The following is a 25,245-nucleotide window of genomic DNA, read 5'->3' on the forward strand; positions in this document are numbered from 1 at the left end:
TCCTCATTTTGTTTCTCCTTCACATTCTTAATTTCTATTTTTCTCTCTTTCGTTGGTTTGTCATTTCTTTCTTTCAGATTTCCTCCTGACTTTTTGTTTTGCGTCTTTTCCCCTATTCTCATCCTCGATAGCAAAGCAAATCAATTAACGTTATTTCAGTTTTATTAATATCATTTTTTAACCGCATTGTCTTGTTAGTTGCAAGAAACGTTTGACAAAGTCCTTCTCCCCTCCCCCCCCCCCCCGTATATGAGATACTTGATTACTTCCAATTAGTAGGTAGGCCTATAGAGAACATGTACATGTATTTTAGCCAAGAGTGTAAACGCGACCGCGCTGAACGGTTCAATCGACGGACCCGATGACCCAACTCCCAGGCTCCATATTTAACTTGTGGTCACGTGTAATCAGTTGTATAACGTGATAGTAAAGACGAAGTCACAGAATGTTTCTGCTGCAGAATGGTGTGGTCAACTACTTTGCACATGACACGTGGGAGTAATATTAATATATAAACACTATCCGCCCATGTGGTAGTGGTGAAGGAGCAGACGTAGTGAATTTTTGGCGTCGCACAACAGTAGGCCACACCTGCGAGTCCCCCACCCCTCTTTATGTGTACTTCGTCTAAAACTGTGGATACAAGTACCAGCAAAGTTAAGTTGCACATGGTTGTAGTTGGACTGTGCCGTGCCAGCAAAGATGTCATGCGCACCCGGTTTGTGAAGACAGCTAGTATATAGTAAGTGGCACACATGCTGGAAACACGTGGTTATTTTAATGTCTAACTTCTTTCGCGCACATGCCCACTACATTTTCTGACGGACGTGTCTTACAATCCTAGCGTCACTGTGATTGGGAACTTCCTCTGAGCGAGTTACAGTCATTTCTCCAATAGGCCGAAATGTCAAAGCGCTTCTGCCTCAGTTAAATCAACCCATTCTGCTCAGTTCTATAAGTTATTGACTTTAAAGCTCAAAGAATATCACGGCGAAAATCACATGATTATCACCGGAGAAAGCTCAAGCGCGAAAAACTGATCGGAACTCAACGTCGGAGCTAGCGTAACAGATCGTGTTCATAAAGAATATCATGGGAAAAGCCGACGGTGAACAAGACGACATCTTTCAAAATGGAGAGGACACCGAAACCGAAAAATCAGACGTTAAGGAGGAACCGATTGAGTTAAAAGAAGGTAAGGGTTGCGCTGTGAAAGAGAAGTATATACAGAGATAAAGAAAGTTTGGGTTAAGAAAAAACAACGACGGACGTCATTAGGGCCTACATGAATAGGAAAGAGAGAAAGTACGAAGAAAATAATGTGAGGGTATGACGAGGGTATGACCTTGAAGAAGATGAAAAGACTGGAAACGAGGGAAGAGAAGGAAAAGAAGAGCTGGAAGAGACAGTACTGTATAGAAAACGTCATGAAAAACATAAAAAAAGATGGGCGACCTGTGTTTGGACAATGTTGCGTAATTTATCTCATATGCCAGTGCAGCAGAGCCAGGTTTATCCATCGACACCGTGTTACCACAGATATTGAGCAAATTTCCATTTTTTCGTTAACGTTCTAATTATTTAATGACACTGCACTTGAGGCCACCCTTCGTACTCTGATAACTATGATACCAAAACAAAGAAAATAATATCAGGTGACTCGGTTAATATTGATGCAAACCATAAAGATATGTTATTATGCGTTAAAACATCTTTATTATTGCTAATGACATCACCTATCGCTTCTTCAATATCGGCTCCATCATTTCTATATTACCACGTAAATCTGTAACACACCACCCACCACGACATATTATGCCCTTTTGCTTTTCAAGGATGAGAAACATGGTTGGCCAGTTTACGTTTCGAACACCAATTAAAGCGACAAATGTGGCTGATCAATAGTTACTGTGTAAGATTTGGCGGAGATACACAATTAAGGAGCTAAGCAAACAATCAGCATGTGACCCATGATCTATTGCCCAAAACTATGATAAAGAATTTCGATGTATTTCCATAGTCCTCTAGGCAGCTCAGCTTGTGAAATCGTGCAGACAAAGTTATGTCAGGGAGCAGCGTCTCTTCATTACAAATGTTGCTATTAACTTTAGTAATGAAAAAAAAAGAAGATCTCATTTAATAACGTAATCCTGTCTATGTAGCAGCAGACGATCGAACAACTCTGACTTTCAGGTGACATTCAAAAAGAGGCCGGTATCGTGCTGAGGTACGCCAGCAGAGTGTGGGGCACCCGCAAACCGCAGGCAATATAGTTTTGCTATCGCCCAGGCACTATCCTCTTTACCCTCACTTTCCTGATTTTACTGGCAGGAAGACAGGAAGTTTGCTAAGCACATGGCGGCATGGCACTTTTAATAGAGACAATTAGACGCAAAATGAGTGTCTGAAGAAACGGATAAAGAAACAAGCATTTCCTATGAACCTGCGAATAATGTGTTTTGCAGTGGTATATCTTGAAGATAAGAGTTGGTCGATGGCCGAACAAGAAGTGAGCCAATTTGCTTAAGGCCTTTTCTGTTTGAAAGCTAGCTGGGTGCTGTTTTGTGTTAATGTATTATTTCAACCATAACTCGTGGCTCAAGTAGGCATATGTGTCTATTAGGTATTTTCGGTTTATGCACTGAGAAAGCAATGCTCTTTAAATAATTAATTCCCGTAGAATCATAATTTTGGACGCCCCCCTTTCTCACCCCCTGGTTAGGGCAGGAGGAGGAGGAGGAGCGAGGGGGGGGGGGGGGGCATGTGTACGTCCCTCCCATCGTATATGTGCTTGTGCGTTTTAAATGTTATATTTTCCTTTATATGCTGATTAAAAGTAGACTTTTTGGTGTTGAGAATCCAGAAATGTATGGGGGGGGGGGGGTTGTGAGGTGTTTTTGAGACTTGGCAATCTTGATATAATTGTCAGGTCTTCTCATGCGAAATAGGGTCAAAATTTCAAGTGACAATGACCACCTGACAACTGAAAATATCCATTTTATAAGATTACTTTGTAACAAGTATGTCATACTTTTATTTTTTTCCCTAGCATGCCTATAATTGTAGGCCTATACTGTTATTATAGCCCAATCAATGAAAGTTTGAGTTGCATACACACATAGCGTTCCATACTATTTCAGAAAGGGACTTTTCCCCAATTGGATCGAAAGGGAAACATAGAAGGACCGCTCATACTTTTATGCCCCCGATGTCTTACCAATATATAAGTGGATTGATGTACTGATGACGCCATCAATACGGTGAGTACGTTCAAAACATGGTAGAGTAAACATTGTCATTCCAAAATCAGTATACGTGCAATATGACCCTCTATAATGGATAGAGAGCTGTGTTTATACTGCGTTTTTGCACTTCATGTACGCGGTGCGCGCTTGCGTGTGTCATTGTGCAATTCTATGGATAGGTAGATTTAAAGTATAGAAAGCTGAATGAGCAAAAATTATTATGTGTATGTACGCGTACATGCATTACGTAGGCCTGCCCACACAATAATGTCATACAGTATATAATATATGACATATTATGATACATGCAAGATACGTTTGTCTGGTCGTGGTAGTTCCTGAATGTAAAGGTCTACATACAAAAAGGAAAAAAGCTGAACTTTTGTCCCATTCAATAGTGGCTTTTCAGGAAGGATGAAATAATGAAAAAAAGAAGGGGGAAAGAGAAATATAACGACAGCCATCATTCATCGGTATAGGTTCCTAGATGATAATGTTTCGAGAATGAATATAAAACGCAAAACAAAATAATGTCTATATGCAGAAACAAATTCAGATCACACCCACCCCCCCCCCCCCGAAAAAACCCCCAACAACAACATACCACCGAATAAATAAGCAAACAAAAGCCCAACTCCAAACTGCAACTTTGCCACGGGTTATAGGGGCCTATTATGTTCCAGTGCATATGCAATATGCTCGATCATGCCTGGAACATTTTTGATGCTCAACAAGTTTTAATGCTTTTCATTAGCGAAAAATACTCATCACCTTGTTCGCACATCCAATCCTTTGTCTTTTATTGGTAATTGTATTGTCATAACTTAATCTTTCGAAGAATGATTTCCAGTTGGTTTGCTCCACAAGTAATCCACGAGCAGGAACGGTTATTTTTTCTCTTTGGACTTTGGTTTCAAAATGTCTTGATCTCTTCTTATTGTCATCTCAGTGGAAACCATGGACAAGAAAGATGACATCGAGCCCATCCTCGCCGCCAGCGACGACGAGCCGCCCAACTACAGCACAATCAACGCAAACGGCCATGAACCCGTGGTTGACCATGAATCGAACCGGGGCGCCGACGCCGCCAGGTCGCGTCAGATCACAAACAATTTCGACACCCTCCGAAAGACGTTTCTCGGCTTCGTCATCGTGGTCGGGATCGCCGTGTCGTGGGTCGGATCGACGCAATTCTCGCAGAGCACGTACTCGGATACGTTCAGCGCCCCGTACTTCAACGTCTGGTTCGGAACACTGTGGATGATGGTGTGTTATCCGCTCTACGTGATCGGTGCCTGGATATTTAAGAAAGAAAGCAGAAGCAAGGAAGGCACATTAGATCTATACAGGTATCATACATAAAATGAAAATAATCATGTTATCTCATCATAATGATAAATATATAATAGTAATGCATGTATTGTAATGATTAAACAATAATAACAGTGATAATGATGATTGCTATCATTTGTTATAAAAGCGTTTATGCAATTGTTCATCTATTCATTTATGAATGCGTGTACGCATTAGCACCAAATTCATGAGAATGACGCGTGATTTTCCAATACAAATATAAAATAGACTAATAAATTATTTTAATGAGATTGCTTTTACGTTGTTGACTACAATCAAAGAGATAAAAATGAACGTGTTATTTTTGTCATAAGATATTGACACGCTGAGGTGAACTTACATACAAGTATTATTTTGCAATGAGACAACGTAAAGAAACATAACTAACAGTGTGCATCGTGCTTTATTTGACACAGTTCTGGACACATCAAACATCCAGATTATTATGTTCGCATTTCTGTCACAAACCCCAGGCAAGCGGAGACTGTTTTTGGCAGGCGCGGACTGACCTTGAAAAATTACTTCCGGTTGGTCATGCCCTTCGCTCTGTGCTGGATGGTGACCAATTACATGTACGTCTACGCGCTCGGGGTGATAGCCGCTGCTGACGTCACCGCTCTCTTCTCCAGCAACACCGCGTTCATCTACGTGTTTTCTTGGATTTGGCTCCACGAGCGTTTGGCGCTGTTGCCCGCCCGGGTAAGTTATGACATTATACTAAGGCCTATCTATCTAGGATAAACTTTTTAAGGTGTTAATACTGGAAGGATCAAGAGAAATACAATCTTCACGGCGAGCTTCGTTCAATTTTAGTTATGGAAGAACTGAAGGAAATAAATGTAGAATGTGAAAGTCTTCGTCTTCATAAAGATTATAATTTTTCGTCCAAATGACGAGGCGACTCCCGTTAAAACGAAGTCGTCGCAGTTTTCTTTCTCTGTGTGGGAATTTTGTTGTAACCACAGAAAATTGTGCATCATCAAAGACTTGAATAACGAAAATTCAGGGTACTTCATTTTATTCTTTCGTTGGTACAAAATTTCACTATAACCGTGTCCATTATTAATGGAGTGCCCTGCAACAACGAAGACATGAATTGTCTGATTTTGCTCACAGTGATGCATAGTGATGTTATATGTTTTCACTGTATATAACTGACTCTTCATTTATCTGGCTGGCATATGACTCAAACGGGAAGCTCAATTCGGAAACTGCCGACATTTTACTGCATTGTCCTTCCAAGAAGAATTCAACGATGGGCAGATGGTGCGCTTCATTTTCAATCCCTATAATGATGTCATACTGTTCATGATCGCACTGAAACGGCGGTGCAGCATCCGATTTTTTGGTATCATGAAAGCACACTATTCATCTCGTGGAAAGAAGTGCTCTGGACGTCTTTAAGCTTATAGAAGAAGAGTAGGCTGAATTGTGCGGTTGTTTTTTTTTTTGGCCGACTGTGTGATAGATTCTCTGTCTGTGTTGCCTGTAATACATAGTTTTTGCTTGCATTACACACCATGAAATGCGGGACAATTTCACACATACACTGTTGTCGCGAAAAAGAAAAGAAGAGTCTTTGCTATTTTACAATTCATTTGAAAACTAAAGGCGCAGGGAAAAAAGTTAAATGAAATACGAATTACAGAGAAAAATGAGCGTTCCATGAATAATGGTTTGCACGAAAAAAAAAATGTTGAAATTATTGTTGCTGTAACTACTAATGATATAAGTCCTACAAGGTCGTCAAGATGACTACAACTCTTAAGACTCATTATTCCTTCATTTACAAAAGGTATAACTTTTTTGTCGAATTCATTTCTGCGAAACTAATTTAGTGAAGATTTGGCATATGTCTCCGTTTCGTGAAAACGTCTAAATCCTAGAAATAAAATCAACTCTTAATTTTGAATAATTTTCCATGCATTGCTCCGTGCTTATTTCCGAAGGGCAACGTGATTATGGAGTGAAGCTTGTCTTTAAAGTATGATTTCTCGTAAGAGACAGAGATAAAGGGGAGCGATGGGAGAGGGATAGTGCGAGAAGGGGATATGAATCATGATACATTGTAAAGTATGAAAGAACATAGTAATAGAAGCGATCAACTTACCATGATGTTTATGCCGCGGTGAGGAAAAGAGGAGAGGGAGGGAAATAATGCACCAAATTGATGATTCAATCAGGTCATGGCCTTCCATTGTAGGCCAGACATCCAATCATCACACCATTCTTTGCCAACCGTCATATTTAAAGGTACTGTGTAATGCAAATGCATATTGACTTTTGTTGATTCATGATACTCTGGTCATAAAGTATCCGTGGCATGATTATCATGAAAGTATTCCTTGTGCTTATTTTTTTTTTCAAATTACTTGGATACTCCCACAAAAACCTTCCAAATCTATATTCTGCCAGTGACATTATTTAAAAAATATTTGTAATGCTGTACAAAGCAATAAATTGACAGATGGTGTAACTGGCAGAATCTTGGTTTGGAAGGGTTTTGTCAACTGAAAAAAAAAATAGTAGAAATTATTATCATTTTGAAACATATGGCACATAGTATTATATACACATCATTTTGGTCACATAAGTGACAATCGGCACTGCATAGTCCCTTTAACCCTAATCAAGCTGGGCTTTTTTGGCTAAGCTAAAACCGGAGGGGGGCGGATTCCGCCACCCCCCCCCCCCCCCCCCCTCCCCCCTGAGATCTCGGCCATCGGTGGTGCGATCGCGGCGAAATTTGGCATGCGTGACATCCACGTCATAATCTACAAGATTGTGTCATAAACGTTTTTGAAACAATCAATTTCTAATGTTGATTAATTAATTGTGCAAATTAAGCTCAAGATCATATTTTAGCCTAATTAAAAGCATTGAGAGTCTACATTTTGGTCTGTCAATCTGTTTTAGCATATTCAACAATACTATTGTACATCACAAAACCTTCCAAAACTCATTTCAATTCTTCTGTATTTTATTGTTTTCAGAATTTCTTATGTATTTCTCTGTTTTTCAACTTTTCTTTTTTTCTTTGTTTTTTATTGGAAATTGTCACTGACCACTTTTCTACCATAATTAGCATAAAATTAATCAATGAAAGTGATTAATTGTAAAAATAATCAGGTTTTTATGACTTTCATGACAGAGCACTGTTTTCCATAGGATATGTACACAAAATCACAAAATTGTGCCCGTTTGGGGGCGACATGCCGTTACAAAAATGGGCGTGGCTTCGAAAAAGTATGCGCGGACGTTACAAATTTGATCTCAAAAGTTGCGTGAGACTTGAACGAAGAAAGTCAAGAAGCCTCGCGACGAGGCCTTCTCACGTTACAGAATTATAGCGCGAAACGTCGAGGGGGCGGATTCTGCCCCCCCCCCCCCCCGGCCCTGTTAGGGTTAAAGGCATGTAAATATCTGGAGAACATGAGGCACGTCTGAGCACAGGGCTGCTAACATTCATCAGGAGGAAGTGAGGGGGAGACGTTGCGATGGAGAAAGACAACGGATGGGCTGGGGAGTGTGTGGGTATTGCGGGAGCTGTGCATGACATGGTAAAACTGGTGCAATCTTGTGCAAACTTTCATAAAAATACTCAGCGCATTATACATTTTGAATACTCACTCCTGTCTAAAATGGGATTTGATATCTTCGTTACGAATCTATTGCAGGCTATTGTCCAAAGAGCCAAATCAAATTATATTTTCTTGTATGGATGTAAACACAAAAAGATGAGAATTTGATTAGGTATCAGTATCATTTTTTAAAATCCTACCAAGCGTGACAGTTCGCATAGATAGAGTGAGAGCATGAAGAATTCGTAAAATGCGTGCGACATGGCAGCCGTGGTATAATGAAGCTCTTATATATAGCAGCCTCTCACACAATATCATATTCTTGTCGTTTTTATTTTTATTTGTTTGTTGTTACATTTGTTACAGGGTGTATCGGTTCTACTTTCGATAGGAGGTATCGTTCTCATTTCCTACGCCGATGGATTCTTGGGGACGACAATAATCGGTATTTCCCTGTCTATTGGGTCGGCTATCGGATCAGCCTTGTACAAGGTACGTGTAATTCATAGTGGATGGTGCAGAAGTGAAGCAGTGAAGAGTAAATTCAAATTTTTGTCCGAATTCGGTATTTGGTCATATTCATTTCAATGCAGTCGTCTGTGAACTTAATCGGTTTAGAATATGATAAGGGCGTTAAGTTGCCATTAAAGCCATAGTGTTCGAGACACCTTAACGCGCTTCTCATTCTTAGCCGACGTGATACTGGGAAGGATATGTCAAAACTTGCGGGTTTGTTTAAAAAAATATTCGAAATGCACCTCGCAAGATCTGCCCTCACATTTTGATAGATCAACCATTTGGCATTACCACTATTGTCCTTAAATAAATTCATGAAAGAATAGCAACTTTTAGAACTGCTTGAAACAGGAAAAATATATAACAGATACAACTGAAAATGTGGAGACTATTTTGTTTCATTGTTTCCCCAAAGATTGTAGACAATGCTCTAGAGCATGCAGTCGTATGTTATTGATGTTTCATGAGAATAGTTACGTATTCGTATCTGTGAAGTAATTTTCATTATGGCAGCAATCATCAAACTCACTAATAACATTTTATTTTACTCTACTCTATAATTGCTGCGAATGAGAGCGTTTTTAAATCGTGCTTTTCTTTTTATACTCCTGTATACTCCTACAGTCATCGTATGAGAGCACATTTACAGAGGAATAAAATAGTAATTCAAGCTATGGACTCGCAAACAGGAACCATGCCATGAGTTTAAATTCTGTCCTGTGCCTCCATCCTCAGACAAAATGTGTCTCTCCTGACCTAGCTGTCAAAATGCGTACCATATTAGATTTTAGTTTTGTTTTAGATTTCATTTTTGTTTTAGATTGATTTTTTTTTAATTTAATGCCAGGCTAATAAATATGACAAATGCCCGCTTGAGTGTGAACCGCTGAAACTCTATAGGGGACTCTCGTGGGCGTGGCCGCGATTATTGTTTTATCGTCACATTCATCTTTAAAGGTCCTTTTCAAGCGGTACATTGGAGATGCAACGGGTGGTCAAGTTTGCCTTTTCCTGTCCCTCCTCGGAATTTTCGACTTGATATTCCTCTGGCCAATTCTGCTGACCGTCTACTACACCGGTTTTGAACAGTGGGACTGGACGAACATGCCGTGGAACTACCTCTGCGGCAGTTCTGCGCTCTCATTGGGTAAGGAGTGGTCATCGTAGCTAAAATGTCTTAACATTCGGGGTATGACAGGCAACTGGGAGGATGCGTATTGAAAATATTATCGAAATTGCAATGGAAGTAGGCCTATATACACAAAAAAAAAGAAATAAAGTAAGAAGTCAGTATTTACAGGATATGCTTAGAAATAATTGTCTTCATATAATTATCTCAAATTGGATACATGAAATCATTTGTAACCTAAGTGTTCCCGAACTTAATTATATGCCAGCAGAATGGATCCTGACCGAGACGTATAGACCTGTATACACGCTTATAATATAGGGTTGACCAAACCCAATACAATGTAAAGCCGATTTATATAAAACTAAGTTTGAAATCAAGATGGCGACAGTTGCTCGGTTTGTGATATTTCTAATTTCATTTCAACAAAGACACCAAGATTCGCCAAGACGATACGAAAGTGCCCACTTTATTCTTTTGTCAACGAGAATAGTACCGGTGAAATAACCACGCAACAGTAATTCTATTCTTCAATGTCAGAAATGTTTGTGCTCCACCTAAAGAATACTATCGAATGAATGTGAATTTCGATACAGCTAATTTTCGCTGAATTACGCACACAAATCAACATTCCAGTAATATTGTTAACTTTGTCCGGAATTCACAAAGATGGGTTTAATCTAGTTCAAGGATACTAGTAACTAACACTAATTATACATTAAATTAGGCGTAGATACGTATTTGGGCTGCCTAAATGCGAGCGACGCATCGCGTAGGTACGCTAAGAAACATTCAATAATGAACACAAGCTGAGACGCTCATGTGCATCAAGGTACATTTGTACACCTATTGGGTGATTGTCATAATCCGTGGATCTAAATTAAACCATGTATTATCTTTGTGACTTCGGGCCATTTTACATTTAATCTTGTGTCCGCGCTACAACTTTTTGGATAAGCATATGTACGCACTTCCATGATATAGACACTGAAAATTGCATTATTGAATTCACACAACATGCGTTGTAATTTTTTTCCTCATGTCGTGTTTCTCTGAAACGTTATGCATACACTAGTATAAGATATTGTGTCTGTTATGCCCTATCTCTTTGCAGCTTTTAATTTCTTAATCAATTTTGGCATTGCCGTCACCTTTCCGCTGTTCATCGCTCTTGGAACGGTGGTTGGAATCCCACTGAACGCCGGTAAGAATTTTGCTTGACTGCACACGAGGTTTTTTTTTTTTCTCTCCTTTTTATTCATGACTCTATCATAATTGAAAGGACTTTTGCCGTACAGGTAAACGAAATAGATAATGATCTGCATTTCATATTTTCGTTTTGAATTTCTCTTCAAAGCGAAGTCTTAGTTGGGAAAAGCAGGAGCGTAATGAACGTAATTATGGAAAAGAGCAAACATCGTCTCCGCTTCGTAGGTGGCCATAATCATAATAATGGACGGATGACGAGTTTAGACCTTGGCCAAAGAGTATCAATTTACTTATATCTGTTAATGGTCAAAATTTGTGGTTGTAGTGATGATTAAAAGACCTGGCGGTGAAATGATTATTAGCCGAAAGTATATGCAATAATTCTCTCTTCCGTCAGAAGATGGATTTGGATGCATTGTTTTTGTAAATATAGAATGATTTTTAGCCAAATTGTTCTCGGAATGTGACTGATAAGGCCTAATTCGTATCGTACTGTTTGACCATGTTGCGATTTTTATATATTTATATATATTATCAGATTCGACCATATTTTTAAAGATGAGCGATTGTTTACGCGTACAATAAAACCTTGCTACACTTACATAATATGTAAGTGTATAACATGATCAAAGTTTACGCATAGGTCCTACAGACGTTGCCCTTTGTTCCGATTTTTGGAGCCAAAACAATGGATGAAATCTGGATTTCATGTGTACATTGCAGTAGGGGAAAAAAGTGAATTTAATTGCTTGTTACTGGGCCGTCAGAGCGACAAAGGAACCATAATGTTATTGTGATCATCATTGTGTAATGGGGGCGACTGGGAAGGCCGCCCTCTCAGCCCATTCTCATTTAATCCGTGTAGTATTTACGACATGGAACTCGGCAGGAGAAACTAATTTGGAGTTAAAGATGGTATAATTATGTTAACACGTATTCAACATACATTATTAGGAAGAAGGGCCAATCTTATTCCAAACACAACGGATGAAAATATGGTCCAGTTGCATGAATATTCATCTAATTGAGAATGCTCAGCAGTTGGGTACCTTTTCTATCATTAAAATCCGTATGGAACAATAACTTCTTGTATATCGACATACGGAAGAATAATATTATTATGTCTCCATGTAACATTGGTTCTTGACCCGTGTCTTTCATAATGAAAATCCGTCGTATTATGTCCTTTTTTCTCTGTGAGAATCATTTATGAATATTATACTAACAGGGCTATATTCTAAAGAGGTAGATTGACTTTTATCTGTCAACCACCATTTTGTTTTTCAGTCGTGGACTTGATATTCCGCGACCGAGCCTTCGGGCCGTGGAAGATCGGCGGCACGGTACTGATCGTCGGCGGGTTCATCATCATGCTTATGCCCGAGCGATGGCAGGAGAAAGTGTACTCAGAGCCTTCTAAAGCTCTGGCGAAGTACTGCTGCAAACCCGCCACCAACGCCCAGACCTTGGAGGTTCCTGATAGCAAGGCTGACGGACACACGTCCAATGATAGTGGCATTTATAATCCCACCATGGAACCGCCCAATAAAGCGGGAAATGATGACGTAGGGAACGCAGTGTGAACAATCACAGGCGACTTTTTACCATTTGACTGGCGAATGTTGTGTCCAATTTGCTGAGTGTACTAAATACATATTAAAAAAGAAAGAAAGTTGTGTTTACAAGCAGAGACATTAAATTTAAGAACGAAGCGTAAAAGTAACAAACAAGCAAACATGACGTGTATTTATTTTTTCTCTTTCGTATATGTTCCGATGTTAAGTGTATTGATAGTTTGTTTCAACCGTCCGGATTCTGTAGAGCAGTCGCAATATGTCCTAAACACACGTTGTTCGTTTCGTATTAAATATCGTAGGAATAGTTACAAATGATGCACAGGATAGAGTGCGTTAGTGGAGATGCAGCTCACTCTCGGGTATTTACAATGTAGTGCAACATGCACTCGGCTTCGCCTCGTGCATGTTTCACAATTGTAAATACCCTCGAGTGCGCTACATCTCCACTAACGCCATTTGTGCATCATTTGTTTTATAAAAATGGGTCGAAAACTAACAGCATTTTTCACGTACCTTTGTGGGTCAATACCAGTCAGCTACATAGCACTCGCTCCAGTCAAAAAGTCAAGATGTCCGAAGATGTTCGTCCCAAACATTAACGCACGTCGCACTCGGAAATCTCCCGCACAGAAGTACTGTACGTATCGAGTATGCGTACGCCACATGTTATGTATAAGAAAGGCCGACCGGCAGCCCGAACTAGAAGTTGTTTACAGGATTGACAGCGCGTATAGTAGCGCGCGACACACTTGTAACAACTGATTGAGTGCGCACTGCTAGTGTAAACATTGTGACGTCAGGCCGTGCATGTTAGTGAGAAATTAATGCACGCACACGTGACTCATTTCAGCGCTTCCAATTGGCTACATTCTTGAACCCATTTTATAATGGCCAATATTTCTTATCTGTAATATAGATTATATCAGCTTTACCAGAGGCTGTTTTTGAGAGCTTGATACAGTCACTGTTTCTCCCAAACGAGCTTTCTTATGGGCATTTTTTCCTGTTAAATCTGACAGCGTGCATGATGGTTGAGTCTCATAAATCATGTTATGAGTTTTTTGAAGCGTATTAAGATGCAATGCATGCTATGTGTTTGAGTTTACTGGATAGCTGCATTTTCAAACGGAGCATGGTATGTCAGTACTTTTTCTAGATATATTACGAATGAATAGTAGTAGCAAAATGAAATTTGATGATACTTACGAATTTGAACTACATTTCTTATATTCTTTGTATTTGTTAAAAAAAACGACGGAAAAGACTGATACTGTGTATAAAATGAAAAAGAAATATCACAACTTTGCATTTACTGCCATGATATGTTCAGGCTGTACAAATATATCATGTTTATAATCGAATTTAATCATATATTTTATATTACCTACGATGAATGCATGAGAACCAAATTGCCATTAACTTTTGCCCTGAACATTTCCTTTGAAATAAAATAAGACTAAAGTGAGTCATAATCCTACATTCAGTAGTCTTTATGATAGCTGCTTTTGTTTATTGTGTTTAGTTGATTGTTCGAACACAAAACCCATATGATGAAAAAGTAATCAAACATATATTTTTTTACTGTGTAGAATATAACATACATACAAACAAACATAAAGGCGTAGGCTTTGGTAAAAAAAAAAAAAAGTTGCGTCTTTCAGTGACCTCAGCTTGGTTCGTCTGAAATATTCTGTTATGATTTATTGCATTCCAGAAAACCCGTGTAGAGAAAATATTCATACAATATATCGTATAGTTGTTGAATTGTTTAATAAAAATGAAAGTATGTGCAGCAAATATTTTTGTAGTAGTAGTTATTCAGTGACTGCTCTCGTTAGAACAGTCCCCCTTTTCAAGCGCCTTCCATAAGACTTTGCGATAAATTGTTTGTTGTGTGTGTTTATGTTTGTTTGTTATTTGCTTGTTTGTTTGCTCATTTTTGTAAATAATCTGCCTGTTTAGGGGGGTATTGACCAACCTTGACGTTGACTAGTTTCACGCAATGTCAGAATCGTTTTAATTAATGGGTGAAGATTACACAGACGAATAATTGTACATGAAATAATCATATGCATCAAGGAAGAAACTTTACGTGACAAGAAGTCCATGGGACTAGTGTGTTCATTTCATGTCTGCCTCGGTATTATTTGAAGCAAAGTGCGGCGGATCCAGGGGGAGCGCACTGGGTGTCCCCCTTATTTTTGTTAAAGCAAAAAAGAAAAAAGAAAAAGAAAAACAATGGGGAGGGGTGCGTGCGACCCCTCTTTACGGGATTCCTGGATCTGCCCCCTGCATGGTTAGCAGAACAATTGTAATAAGAAAAAACCCAGAAAACTGCAAAACAGAAATCAATGTTCAATCATTACCTCCAGAAAGAAGGCATTTATATCAATACACAAATTTCGACTGAGTGTCATTATGGTGGTCAGAGATATCCCAATAATTTGTGATTAAGAACAAGGAAAAAATAAATAAAGAGCAACAGCAAACCGCCTGAGTGGTAATTTTCTTAGATGTATCAACGAGCTCGTGAACTGGTGACTGACGAATGTGAATAAAATGCCACTTATCAAACTTTTAGTGTAAACTGATGTATGATAATGTTTTATTTTCTGTTTATTTATCTATTTAGTATTCTGTTCCCAGACTAGCCCCATCAGAGTGTTGATAATAAAACAAACAAATTGCAGTGCGTCTCCATAATTGCCGGTAGGGCAATTAAAACAGTTTAAGTATTCACTCCGGCAACATACTCTTTACAGGTAAATAGGACCAGGTACAGAGGAAAACAAACATTTTACAGACATACTTTGTGAAACAAAATGAAACTCCAACTTCACAGCCGAACATTACATACACAATTCTTGACTCTTATTAGAGGGCATGCTTACTGTTTGGTAAATGCAGGACTTAATGTTTCAATAGCTTTCCAAAACATTAAATGCATTATTGAGTAGTAGGGGGAGGCAGGAGATACCGAACAGTCGTTCCCATAACCAGATCATCGACACGGGGGTACTACCATTGTTACCTCCGCCAACAAGTGAAATCTATACCGACGGCGTTATGTTTTCGGTTTCGCGCGTTTGTCTGTTTGTCTCTCTGTCTGTTTGTCTGTCTGTTTGTGTGTGTGTGTGTGCAAACTAACCCGAGAACGCATAAACGAGTTTTCATAAATTTTGTTATAGGATGTGCTCATATGATGAGCAAAAGAAACTTATATTTTGGCCATGATCTCAAAGGAAAAAAGTTAATATAGGAGTATTAAGGGCACGAAATACACTTAATCTCCCAATAACTCAGTAATGGATGATAATTTTTACCACATGTACATGTATATATTTTGTAGATGTCCCTGTACATAATGTTTGTATTGAATATATACTGCCGACAAAATGACGATATTTCAATGACTGCTTTGCGGAGGTCTGTCACTGAAACAAAACAAAACCAAAAACCAAAAAAAAAAAAAAAAAAAAAGGATGGGGGGGGGGGGGGGCGAGTGTAAACCCCCAAGCCCCCAACCCCCTCGACCCAACCCCCATAGATCTGCCAAGTTCTGCCTTCTCCTGCGAAAACCAACATCAACAAGCAACTATTAGGAATGGCATGACGGGTTTTTATTAAGACGCTTCGACTCAATAGTACCAAGGAGAGGATCGTACACATGGAATAGTACAGAGTCAGCTTGTATAGATTATCGCCTCCGTTTAGGCCCTGTCGTTGATGGTGACGAGAAAAAATGGTTGTATTGTTAAAAAAAAAAGAAAAAAAAGAGTGGACCAGCCCGAGTCCTGTCACTTGTCGTATATAACCATGGGAAATATACAACTATACACCAGCCTTTTATTAGGCATGGTCAATGAGGATATAATCCCTTTTAAACAGAAGACACCTTATTTGGCAGCTAAATAATCTTTCTACTAGATTTCCAAATGACTACATGATGTTATAGCGTGGATTAAAGAAAGAATTGGAACAGTAAAGTGTATTTCACAAGGGACCTCTGAGCGGGATTTGAGCTGCCCCTCCCCATCCCCTTGCGAAATTTCAGGACGTATACGTATTGAAGTGAGACAAGTTGATTTTCTCAGATATAAAACACTATTAAACACGCTGAATCTTTCGTTTATTTGCGCTATTCTTCAGCATGTTTGAATTTTTGAGCAAGTGCGTCCATGGAGAATTACGAATAGGATCTCTGGTGTGGAACGTTTGAACCCACTGTAAAAGTCCCTCGTCATATAGCAAAACATTTAATATGTATTCGATTACCGGTATTCACCACTAGAGGGTGCGATTGCGATTGCAAATTTGGTTTGGTTTGGTTTGGTTTGGTTTGGTTTGGTTTGGTTTGGTTTGGTTTGGTTTGGTTTGGTTTGGTTTGGTTTGGTTTGGTTTGGTTTTATTTCTGCCGTTTTCCAAATCACACACAACAAAAAAATATATATATTTAGAAATTAACATTACACATTAACATTATAAGTCAGCATATACTTTCTTTCAAACTGATTCAAAGTACATACACGGTGAACATGACAGTATATTCAATGTATGAGACGTATAGCAAAATATCACTCACAGAAACAAACAAAAAAATGTTCAGACATTTGTCAGAAGGGAATCGTGGAATCAATAGTTGAAAAATTATGTAAATGATGACTGATTATTCATTCAGAATATGTCATGTCTTTACAATAGACGAATCTCAGAAAAATAAAAAAGCGGAATTTGAATGAACTGATTTTGTATTCTTATCTATTACAATAATGGAAAAGCAGGAGACCGCGATCATAAGCAGCACCTTGACATGGATCGAGGCCTCGGGGTAAAATTCGAAACTTACATTCGATTTACATAACTGTATAATGGACGTGTCTACAAAATAGAATCAATTATCAAATCCAAAATATCGTTGCAATTTGTGCGGTCAAAAATAAAAGGAAAAGTCTCAATCATTGAGCCTGTATAAGATTCACAGAATCTGCAAAGCTGAGGTTTCAGACTGGCCTTCCGCAAAAGCAGACGGAGGTGTTATAAACAAAAAAGGGTCTACTACTAACAGTTCCTGCATGAGTCTCTCCAGAAAGATGTTGATGACTACAGTTGGAGACAATATATTTTTGTCTTTGTAAGTTATTTGAGATCACTGCGCTGCTGGATGTTCACGAATTGAACTATATAGCCCTTAGTTTGTCAATGTTGAAGTTTCTTAGTAGAACATGTCATGAGCCTTTGTGCCACATTCGATCAAACGCCATCTTATATCAATAAAGTTATGAAAGAACTAGGTCCTTTTTAGCGTTGCAGATGTTTTTAGATGAGGACTCGACAGTCTGCTCCACAGTGCTCCTCTCCTCTTCTAAAAGCTTCGACTTGCTTTTCTAATATAGCATATCCTCAGCCTTGGATTTCATTCGGTTTAGGATGATGGGGAGCATCTAGGATGACTTATCGTCCTGTAGTTATGGCATTTAAAGGGATGGTATTGTATAGTTTTGGTATTGTAGTGTTGGTTTAGGTGAGGATTAAGCTTTTAACTTTTTGTGAGGTACTTAGAAAACAGTCTATGTAATGTTAAAGGGCATGCAATAGCATTGAAAGAGGACTGTATTCAAAGTTTATTTGATGAAAATCGGTTTTGAAATGGCTGAGATATCCAAAAACAAAGTGAAACAAAGCGATCCTGATGAAAAAGTGGGTCCCACCTTTTATTAGACTTTTTTGTGGATATCATAGTCATTTAAAAACAAAATTCCATTAAATAAACAATGAATTCCTCTTAAAATTTTATGCTCTTTCATTATTATGTCATGAGAGGTTTATATATACATATGTTATATATATATATATATATAGGCGTATGTATATATATATATATATATATATATATATATATATACATCATTGAAATGTTGGAAATCTAGGCCCCTCTCAACCGAAACTGTACCATCCTTTTAAGATTGTCATTTTTAGGAAAAGACCAGTGATTGAGCCCACAAGGCTGTTGGTCACTTATTTTCTGTCCAGATCTTCTGACATAGCATATCGTTGTTAGGGCCTCTGTGTCCTCTTTCCGCCATGCTTCAAAAGCTCAGCTGGCACATATTATTTATTGTCCACTCCTGGGGATTTCCCTGGCTTCAAAAACATTCTGTATGGTGGAGTAATACACCAAAATACTAGGACATTTAAAAAAAAGCATTCCAGTTCAGAACTAAAAAAATATATAAATAGAAATGTTTAGGCCCTACACGTAACCAGCTGAACAGAAATAAGGTCTTTCATTTATTTTTAAATTATCGACTAGTTGTAAATCATAATTCTATCTATTCGCAACATGTCTCAGTGGAGAATCGTATAATACTGCATGTAGGCCCTATCTGTATACCTTCTGTGATAGCATACAAGCTCATGTACATTTATAATCTACAGTGCCGTACTCACGACCTTATGATACAGGTACCGCACCAAGCTGATGACGTAGAGACAGCGCCCACTTTTGGCCCCCACCGAACCCACCAACACCTGTTCGCGTCTTTTCGACTGTGTGTGTATGTGTGTGTAACGTCTATGTGATCGTGTGTGTCTGTCCCAGTCGTCGATCGACCACGACCTTGCCTCTCACAGCCAGCTCACCAGCTCCCCGACCATACCATTGAAACCAACCAGCCAGGCACCCGGAATCGGACACTCGATTTGTGCATTTACATTGTACTAATTTATACGTGCACAGAGCTCTTCACACGTACCCTAGCTCAGCTATTGATGTTGTGTACCTCAGCTCTGCTCTACTCTGCAGTCTCTGGTGACGTAAACAGTATTGAGTACTGCTCAAGCGTTGTTGTGAGACGAATGTTGTTCGTTTCTGCTCAGAATTCTCCCACATACCAGTCGCGATTTCGTCCTGTTTGTTGTGACCCTATTTGTCCATAATTCTTGTAAGATTGTCGACGACTATTTTAAGTCGAAAATTCAGTAGATTGCGCTAAGTCTACTGTTATAAACATACTCGACTCTTACGTCATTCTTGATAATCTAGCTATCATAGTCACAGCAACATGGATGGACCAGTGAAGAGGGCTAGACTGTCTGATGAAGTTGACGATGGTAATGATCTGGAGGCGAGGGTGAAGAAGGCGGTGAGTATTTTTTGTTTTCTTTTGTGCATTTCTGTTTGGGGACATGTAAATACTGATGAATTCTAGCGAAAGTGAACAGAGTCAGAGAGTAACATAATTCACTTCAGTATGAGCAATATTCAATGAGCATATTCATATCAGTCGACGAGTGTTAATATGAGTGGAATGTAAAGTTGCCATCAATGAATTGTAGTTGACAGCCCATATGATTTAGTGAACACTTTTATAAGTCTGATTTAGAGAGATTCTGGTGTCAAGAGAAGGACAAATATAACACAGAAGAGATATTTTCCTGTCTGTGCAATACATGATCTGCACAGTGCCTATACCAAAGAGTCAATAATTTCACGTACAACGACGACACAGAGGGCCCTTCGAGGGGCAAATAAATTTGGTTTAACTTTAAAGGTGCATAGTCCTGGTAGTGTAGAGGGCGCTGTTGATGATACTGCCGATCGCCATTAGCAGTGATACGAAGATTGCCGAAGTGGAGCTGTCGTCAAGAATAAAGCGCGTAGGTGTTGCTAAGTAACATTGCCTTCGTTGTCTTCTCTGCGCATCTGCGCATGTGCTTGTTAATATAATATGACATCTCAAAAGAAGTTTGCTAAAACTGTCATCCCCCTTAGCTGAATCATGAGCCAAACTTAACCCCAGGATGCTCCTAGTACACAGTTATACTCCCAATGCTACGCATTGGGGCTGGTCGCAGTTAGCCCATCCCATGCACTGTGTGCCTGAGATCCTCATAGTCATAGTGCAGTCTTAATCCTGAGACTCCTTGCTTTAACCACAATGGAGTTTTACGCATGGGTGAAGCTCTGCACAAAAGAGTTCCATCTGCGTAACTCCCTTTCCGTGAAAAATCCTAATCCCTCCCTATTCCTAACTCCTTCCTGTATCCGCTAGCATAGGCTCAGGATTGTACTTGGATTTTTCACTATCAAAAAAACCCCCAAAAACAAAACAAAACTATAACTCCGATCATGATGCTATTCTGACCCAACCCTATTTTATTGCTATAGGACTAGGAGTATAGGACTCATGATTATTACTTCCAATGATCAATTTCAGTATCAACTTCGATTTATATTACTGAAAATCATGCTCTTATGAGAAAGAAAATAAGAGTTTGTCCTATGCTTTAGCATGGGGGAAAAGAAATGCCATGAAACACTTCTCTAATTTTGACATAATCATGGCTGTGGTCATTTGCAAATAATTGTACACTTTTTTAAGATACTGCACTGGAATAGATTGTCTTACAAACACAATGGATTTATCCATGTCCAAACCAACTCAATTTATCTGTACTAATCTGTATGGTGTTTGAGACTGCAAACCTGAAAAAAAAAATGTGAAGACATATTGCACTGAAAAAAAAAAAATTAGAAACCACTGTAGCTTGACTTGATGACCCAGTAAGCCTCTTGAGTCTCATTATTACAATGTAGTATGCATTAAAGATAAAAATTTAGAATTTGTGTACTTTTCAATGCGTGTAAACAAATAATCATGTCAACATTATTGATGGTGGTTGCAATGTGAACTTAACATATGTACACGGGAAATTCAAATTTCCTGTGTTTTATTCCAGGGCAAGTCCAAGATATCGCGCACCTTACGTATGGGACATTCAGAGATTTCAAACCTCTGAAAAGTAATGAAGGAGCACTTGGATTTTACTGTTTATCATCAGGAGGACTGGTAGCCCTGAAAAGACTATTGTGTTTAAGTTTGATGTCATTTTACCTTGGGTTAATTATTCTATTAAGAAAAATATGGCAACTTACGTATGGGACCAGAGAAAAACTGGATTTTTCAAAATAAAGTTTGAATTGAAAATTCTCTAAAAATACTTTACTGATCAAGTTCTGTTTAGAAGTGAAGAAAGGTACATACTGAAGTATCTTTCAGCAAAGTTTCACTGCAAAAGAATGGCGCATATTTTCATGAAGTTGGTTTAATTAACGAAAGTACACCTTACGTATGGGACATGGCTCAACTTACGTATGGGACATTTGTCTTTAGTGCACAAGTGTATTCATGGGAATGACTTTAAATTTCCCCATAGTGTCATATTCAGTTCCACAAATCGTACTACAACATGTAACAAATGAAATAGACTTCTAAGTGGGTACTTTCCCGGTTCAGATACCTAACAAAAGCTAAAATAAGACAAATAAAAGTAATTACCAATTTACAAATAAATGTCTTAGTTTGGATTCCGTCATGCATTAACACTGTCCTCATGATGTCTACACATACAGATACAGTATACTGACACTCTATTTCTAGCCAATATTTTGTAATACTCTGGTCAGTATTTTTTATCAAATGAAAAAAAAAAATTTGCGAATTCTAGCTTGCGACCTTGACGTAGCATACATGCACATGTACCATGACTAATTTGTAGTCTTGATAATTTCGACTGTAAAATAAAATGTCATGTACAGTGTAATTTGCAAATACAGTTTTGAAGTGGGTACTTTCAGTAGTTCTAGGCTTACCTTGCAAGTTGTCTAAGTTTTTATAGAGCTTTGGAATTGTTTGAAATGCAGCACAAAACACAACAAAAACAAGAGTAATTAATTTTGCTCTGTAATCATGTTTTGCCATGTGAATTTTAGCTTCTGCAAAATCAATCAAATTTTAATGAAACTTTTAGATTTTAAAAGCCGTGGTAGAACAAAGAGATAGAAGAATGTATGTGCCAATGCTGGCTTTTTTTTTTAAATTGCTTGGCTTCAGGTCTATGAAACCAAACACGACAAAATTTGTGTTTACACTTTGTACATACATGCTTGTGTAGTGATACAGGAAAGATTATCATTTGGACATTTAAATCTTAAGAGAAAATGTAATTCTAGATTTGAAACACTTAAGTAACTCACTGATCTGAAACTTACAATTTTGATAAATTCTAATAACCTAATCTGATCATACACTACCAGATTGCAATGCTTGTTGATAATTGTGTACAAGTGTAGATGTGGGGTACAAAGTAAGTATGAGTTGATGAAGGTGTCTCAGAGCACATCTGTCTCTTCAAACACAATATAGAAAAGAAAATTGAATTCCTTATTTGTTTGTGTAATTTGTGTTCTTAGCACTCCAATCACAGAACCAGTATTGATATTGTGGTTCATGGCAAATGTGAACTATAGTCTTCATTTTACAGGATTTCCAGAAATCATGTTCATGACCTTGATAAGTCATGACATATTCTGAGGGTGTGCAGTTGAAATATATTAAACATCATATCAAAATAAAAAGTATTCTTGTAGGGTTTTTCCTTTGCTATCAACTCAAGTTAAGACAAAGTTACCTGCTGTCACCTCAAGTGATTATTCTTTTCAGTAAGACCTGTTGTCATTGATGAGTGCCACAAGCACAATTGTTTTGATTTCCCTTTTTAGGCTGTACAGCCTGTAGTACATGCTGAACAGTGTACTGCACCTAAAATGACACTCAGAGAATCCCATTCTCTAGGACAAAGTCATTTTGTAGAGAGGTAAAGTTGAAAATGATAACTGAATTAAGAAAATGTCCAATATCAAAATGTTAAAAGGAGGAATGTTAATTGAAGACCAGCTGCACAGCCTGTAATGAAAATAAGAAAATACAAATGTATAAATGAATATTCTTTATTTTCCTTTAATCATAGAATGACTCAATAATGCTGTTCTTACACTCTCCCTGAGGTCAACTAAGTAGGAGAGGTAGATACTATATACATATCCTTCAGAGTAGGTGGAAAGATAACCATTAACCAAACAAATGTAAGGACATATAGCATCCATGTCAAAAGGAGGTTTTCCCCATTCACTTTGCATGTAATGTCCCATACGTAAGGCATTTGTCCCATACGTAAGCTAACTTTAATTAGTTATAAGATGAAGGACTAATTAAATTTGCACATTTAGTTTTGCTAATCTGGAGTTAAAATGAATAAATTAGAACTTCCTAAAGTATGATTGGTCAATGTTACAAATCTTTAGAAAAAACTGAAAAAAACATACTCAAATCCTTACGTATGGGACACTTCGTTCTGGGAAAGAGCATAATTTGCATAATTAATGTGCTGACCTTGTCTTACCAATTGGAAATTATACTAGCTCATACAGGGGTCATGTCCATAAAGGAACTAGGTCAAGGACAAATTCAACTGATTTTAGATGAATATTTTTAATTTGTCCCATACGTAAGGTTTGTTGTTAATCTATGCAAATTAAGGCCATATTTCTTGCATAAATTTGCATAATTAAATATTTTCTTTGCTGGAAATATATAATTTAACTCTTTGGCTACAACATGATATCAATAACTTTTTGATTAAATCAAGATGAATTTTGAGCATCTGAGGGGACATTATCTTGGACTTGCCCTCCACTTCTTCATAACCAACATTGTGCAGTCTGATGTGATAATATATGACAGTACAGTATGTGTGCATTAAAAAAAATGTTTCAGATATAAATCTGTCATGATGCAATGAATGATCTCATTGTCCACGCTTCATACACACAACATGAATGTACATGTGTGTAGTTGTCTGTGTCATTGATTTTGTTGTCTGAATGAATCAAGGCCGCAAGACAAATCAACTTTATATACAGTTCTTGTTGATTGGACCACTTTAGGTTTGTCAACACATGCTACTGCCAAGAACAGTTGTACAATATGTCCCCCAAAAAATTACAATCTGATTTTTGCATTGATAACACCCAATATGATTAAATTGTCTAAATGCCACTTCAGGGTCTTAAGATATACCGGTAACATCTTAGCTCTATTTTGCAGAAAACCCCATTCAATTTGGTTTAAAAGCAGGACCCTCACAGAGAAATGTGGATTGCTGTTTAGCAGGTTGTAAAGCATGTCATGAGTCTGATTCTTCCAAGTTTAGCACTTGGATGCTCTTGTGTGTGAACACAATGGACAGAACTTGGAGGGAAGAGATTCCTAACATGCTCTACAAAATTCCTTATTTCTCTTTGACCACTGTTCAAGCAAATTTAATGGGATTTATCTGTAAGATATGGACAATGAGTTGAATTCGTACCCTGAAATTGTATTTGGATTGATTCACTATATTTTAAAAGTTATCATTGTGGAGGGTCCCGCCGTAATTTTTTTTGGGACATACGGTATATAAACAATTGCACTATTGTAACTGCAATCATTTAACAAAAACACACACACACAAAATGTACACTATGGAGAAATCACTCATCTCTTGTTTCCTTCGGGAAAATCAAAATAATATTATAGGCTCATTAAATCAAAATTATAAAAAAAAGAATGAAGATCCATGAAGAGAAAACACAGTCTGGATGACTAGAACAGCCTGATTTTTGAGGGTTCTGCCTTAAGACTAATGAAGGAAGGGGGGGGGGGAGGAAGCTTTGCCCCTTGACCCCACCAAACCCCCCTTAGTAGCAGTAGTCACTTTGGTATGCACCATTGATCCTACTTTTGCCCTCCAATTTT

The 25,245-nt window shown here is 38.1% G+C and overlaps 2 protein-coding genes across 3 annotated transcripts in view; both read left to right on the forward strand.

Moving 5' to 3' along the window:
* Positions 1 to 480: 480 nt before the first annotated feature.
* On the forward strand, positions 481 to 13,096 carry LOC139708792 (solute carrier family 35 member F3-like). 2 transcript variants are annotated; one of them, XM_071620744.1, is made up of 7 exons: positions 481 to 1,195; positions 4,195 to 4,594; positions 5,072 to 5,297; positions 8,546 to 8,671; positions 9,653 to 9,842; positions 10,939 to 11,028; positions 12,321 to 13,096. In XM_071620744.1, the coding sequence occupies exons 1-7, from the start codon at positions 1,093 to 1,095 to the stop codon at positions 12,614 to 12,616; spliced, it is 1,431 nt and encodes a 476-aa protein (XP_071476845.1). In that variant the 5' UTR covers positions 481 to 1,092; the 3' UTR covers positions 12,617 to 13,096. The 2 variants fall into 2 exon arrangements, with proteins under 2 accessions (XP_071476845.1, XP_071476853.1); XM_071620752.1 differs by lacking the exon at positions 481 to 1,195 and adding an exon at positions 3,185 to 3,260.
* A 6,333-nt stretch (positions 13,097 to 19,429) lies between these two features.
* Positions 19,430 to 25,245, forward strand: part of LOC139709361 (protein henna-like) — a 32,987-nt gene continuing 27,171 nt past the window's right edge. Inside the window, exon 1 of the mRNA XM_071621322.1 lies at positions 19,430 to 19,752. Coding sequence (XP_071477423.1) covers positions 19,672 to 19,752 — 81 coding nt within the window. The 5' untranslated portion in view covers positions 19,430 to 19,671. The remainder of the gene's footprint in view (positions 19,753 to 25,245) is intronic.

The sequence above is a fragment of the Diadema antillarum genome, unplaced genomic scaffold, assembly GCF_040938485.1.
Source record: "Diadema antillarum isolate AM-2024a unplaced genomic scaffold, OU_Dant_1.0 scf00000037, whole genome shotgun sequence".
Taxonomy (NCBI): domain Eukaryota; kingdom Metazoa; phylum Echinodermata; class Echinoidea; order Diadematoida; family Diadematidae; genus Diadema; species Diadema antillarum.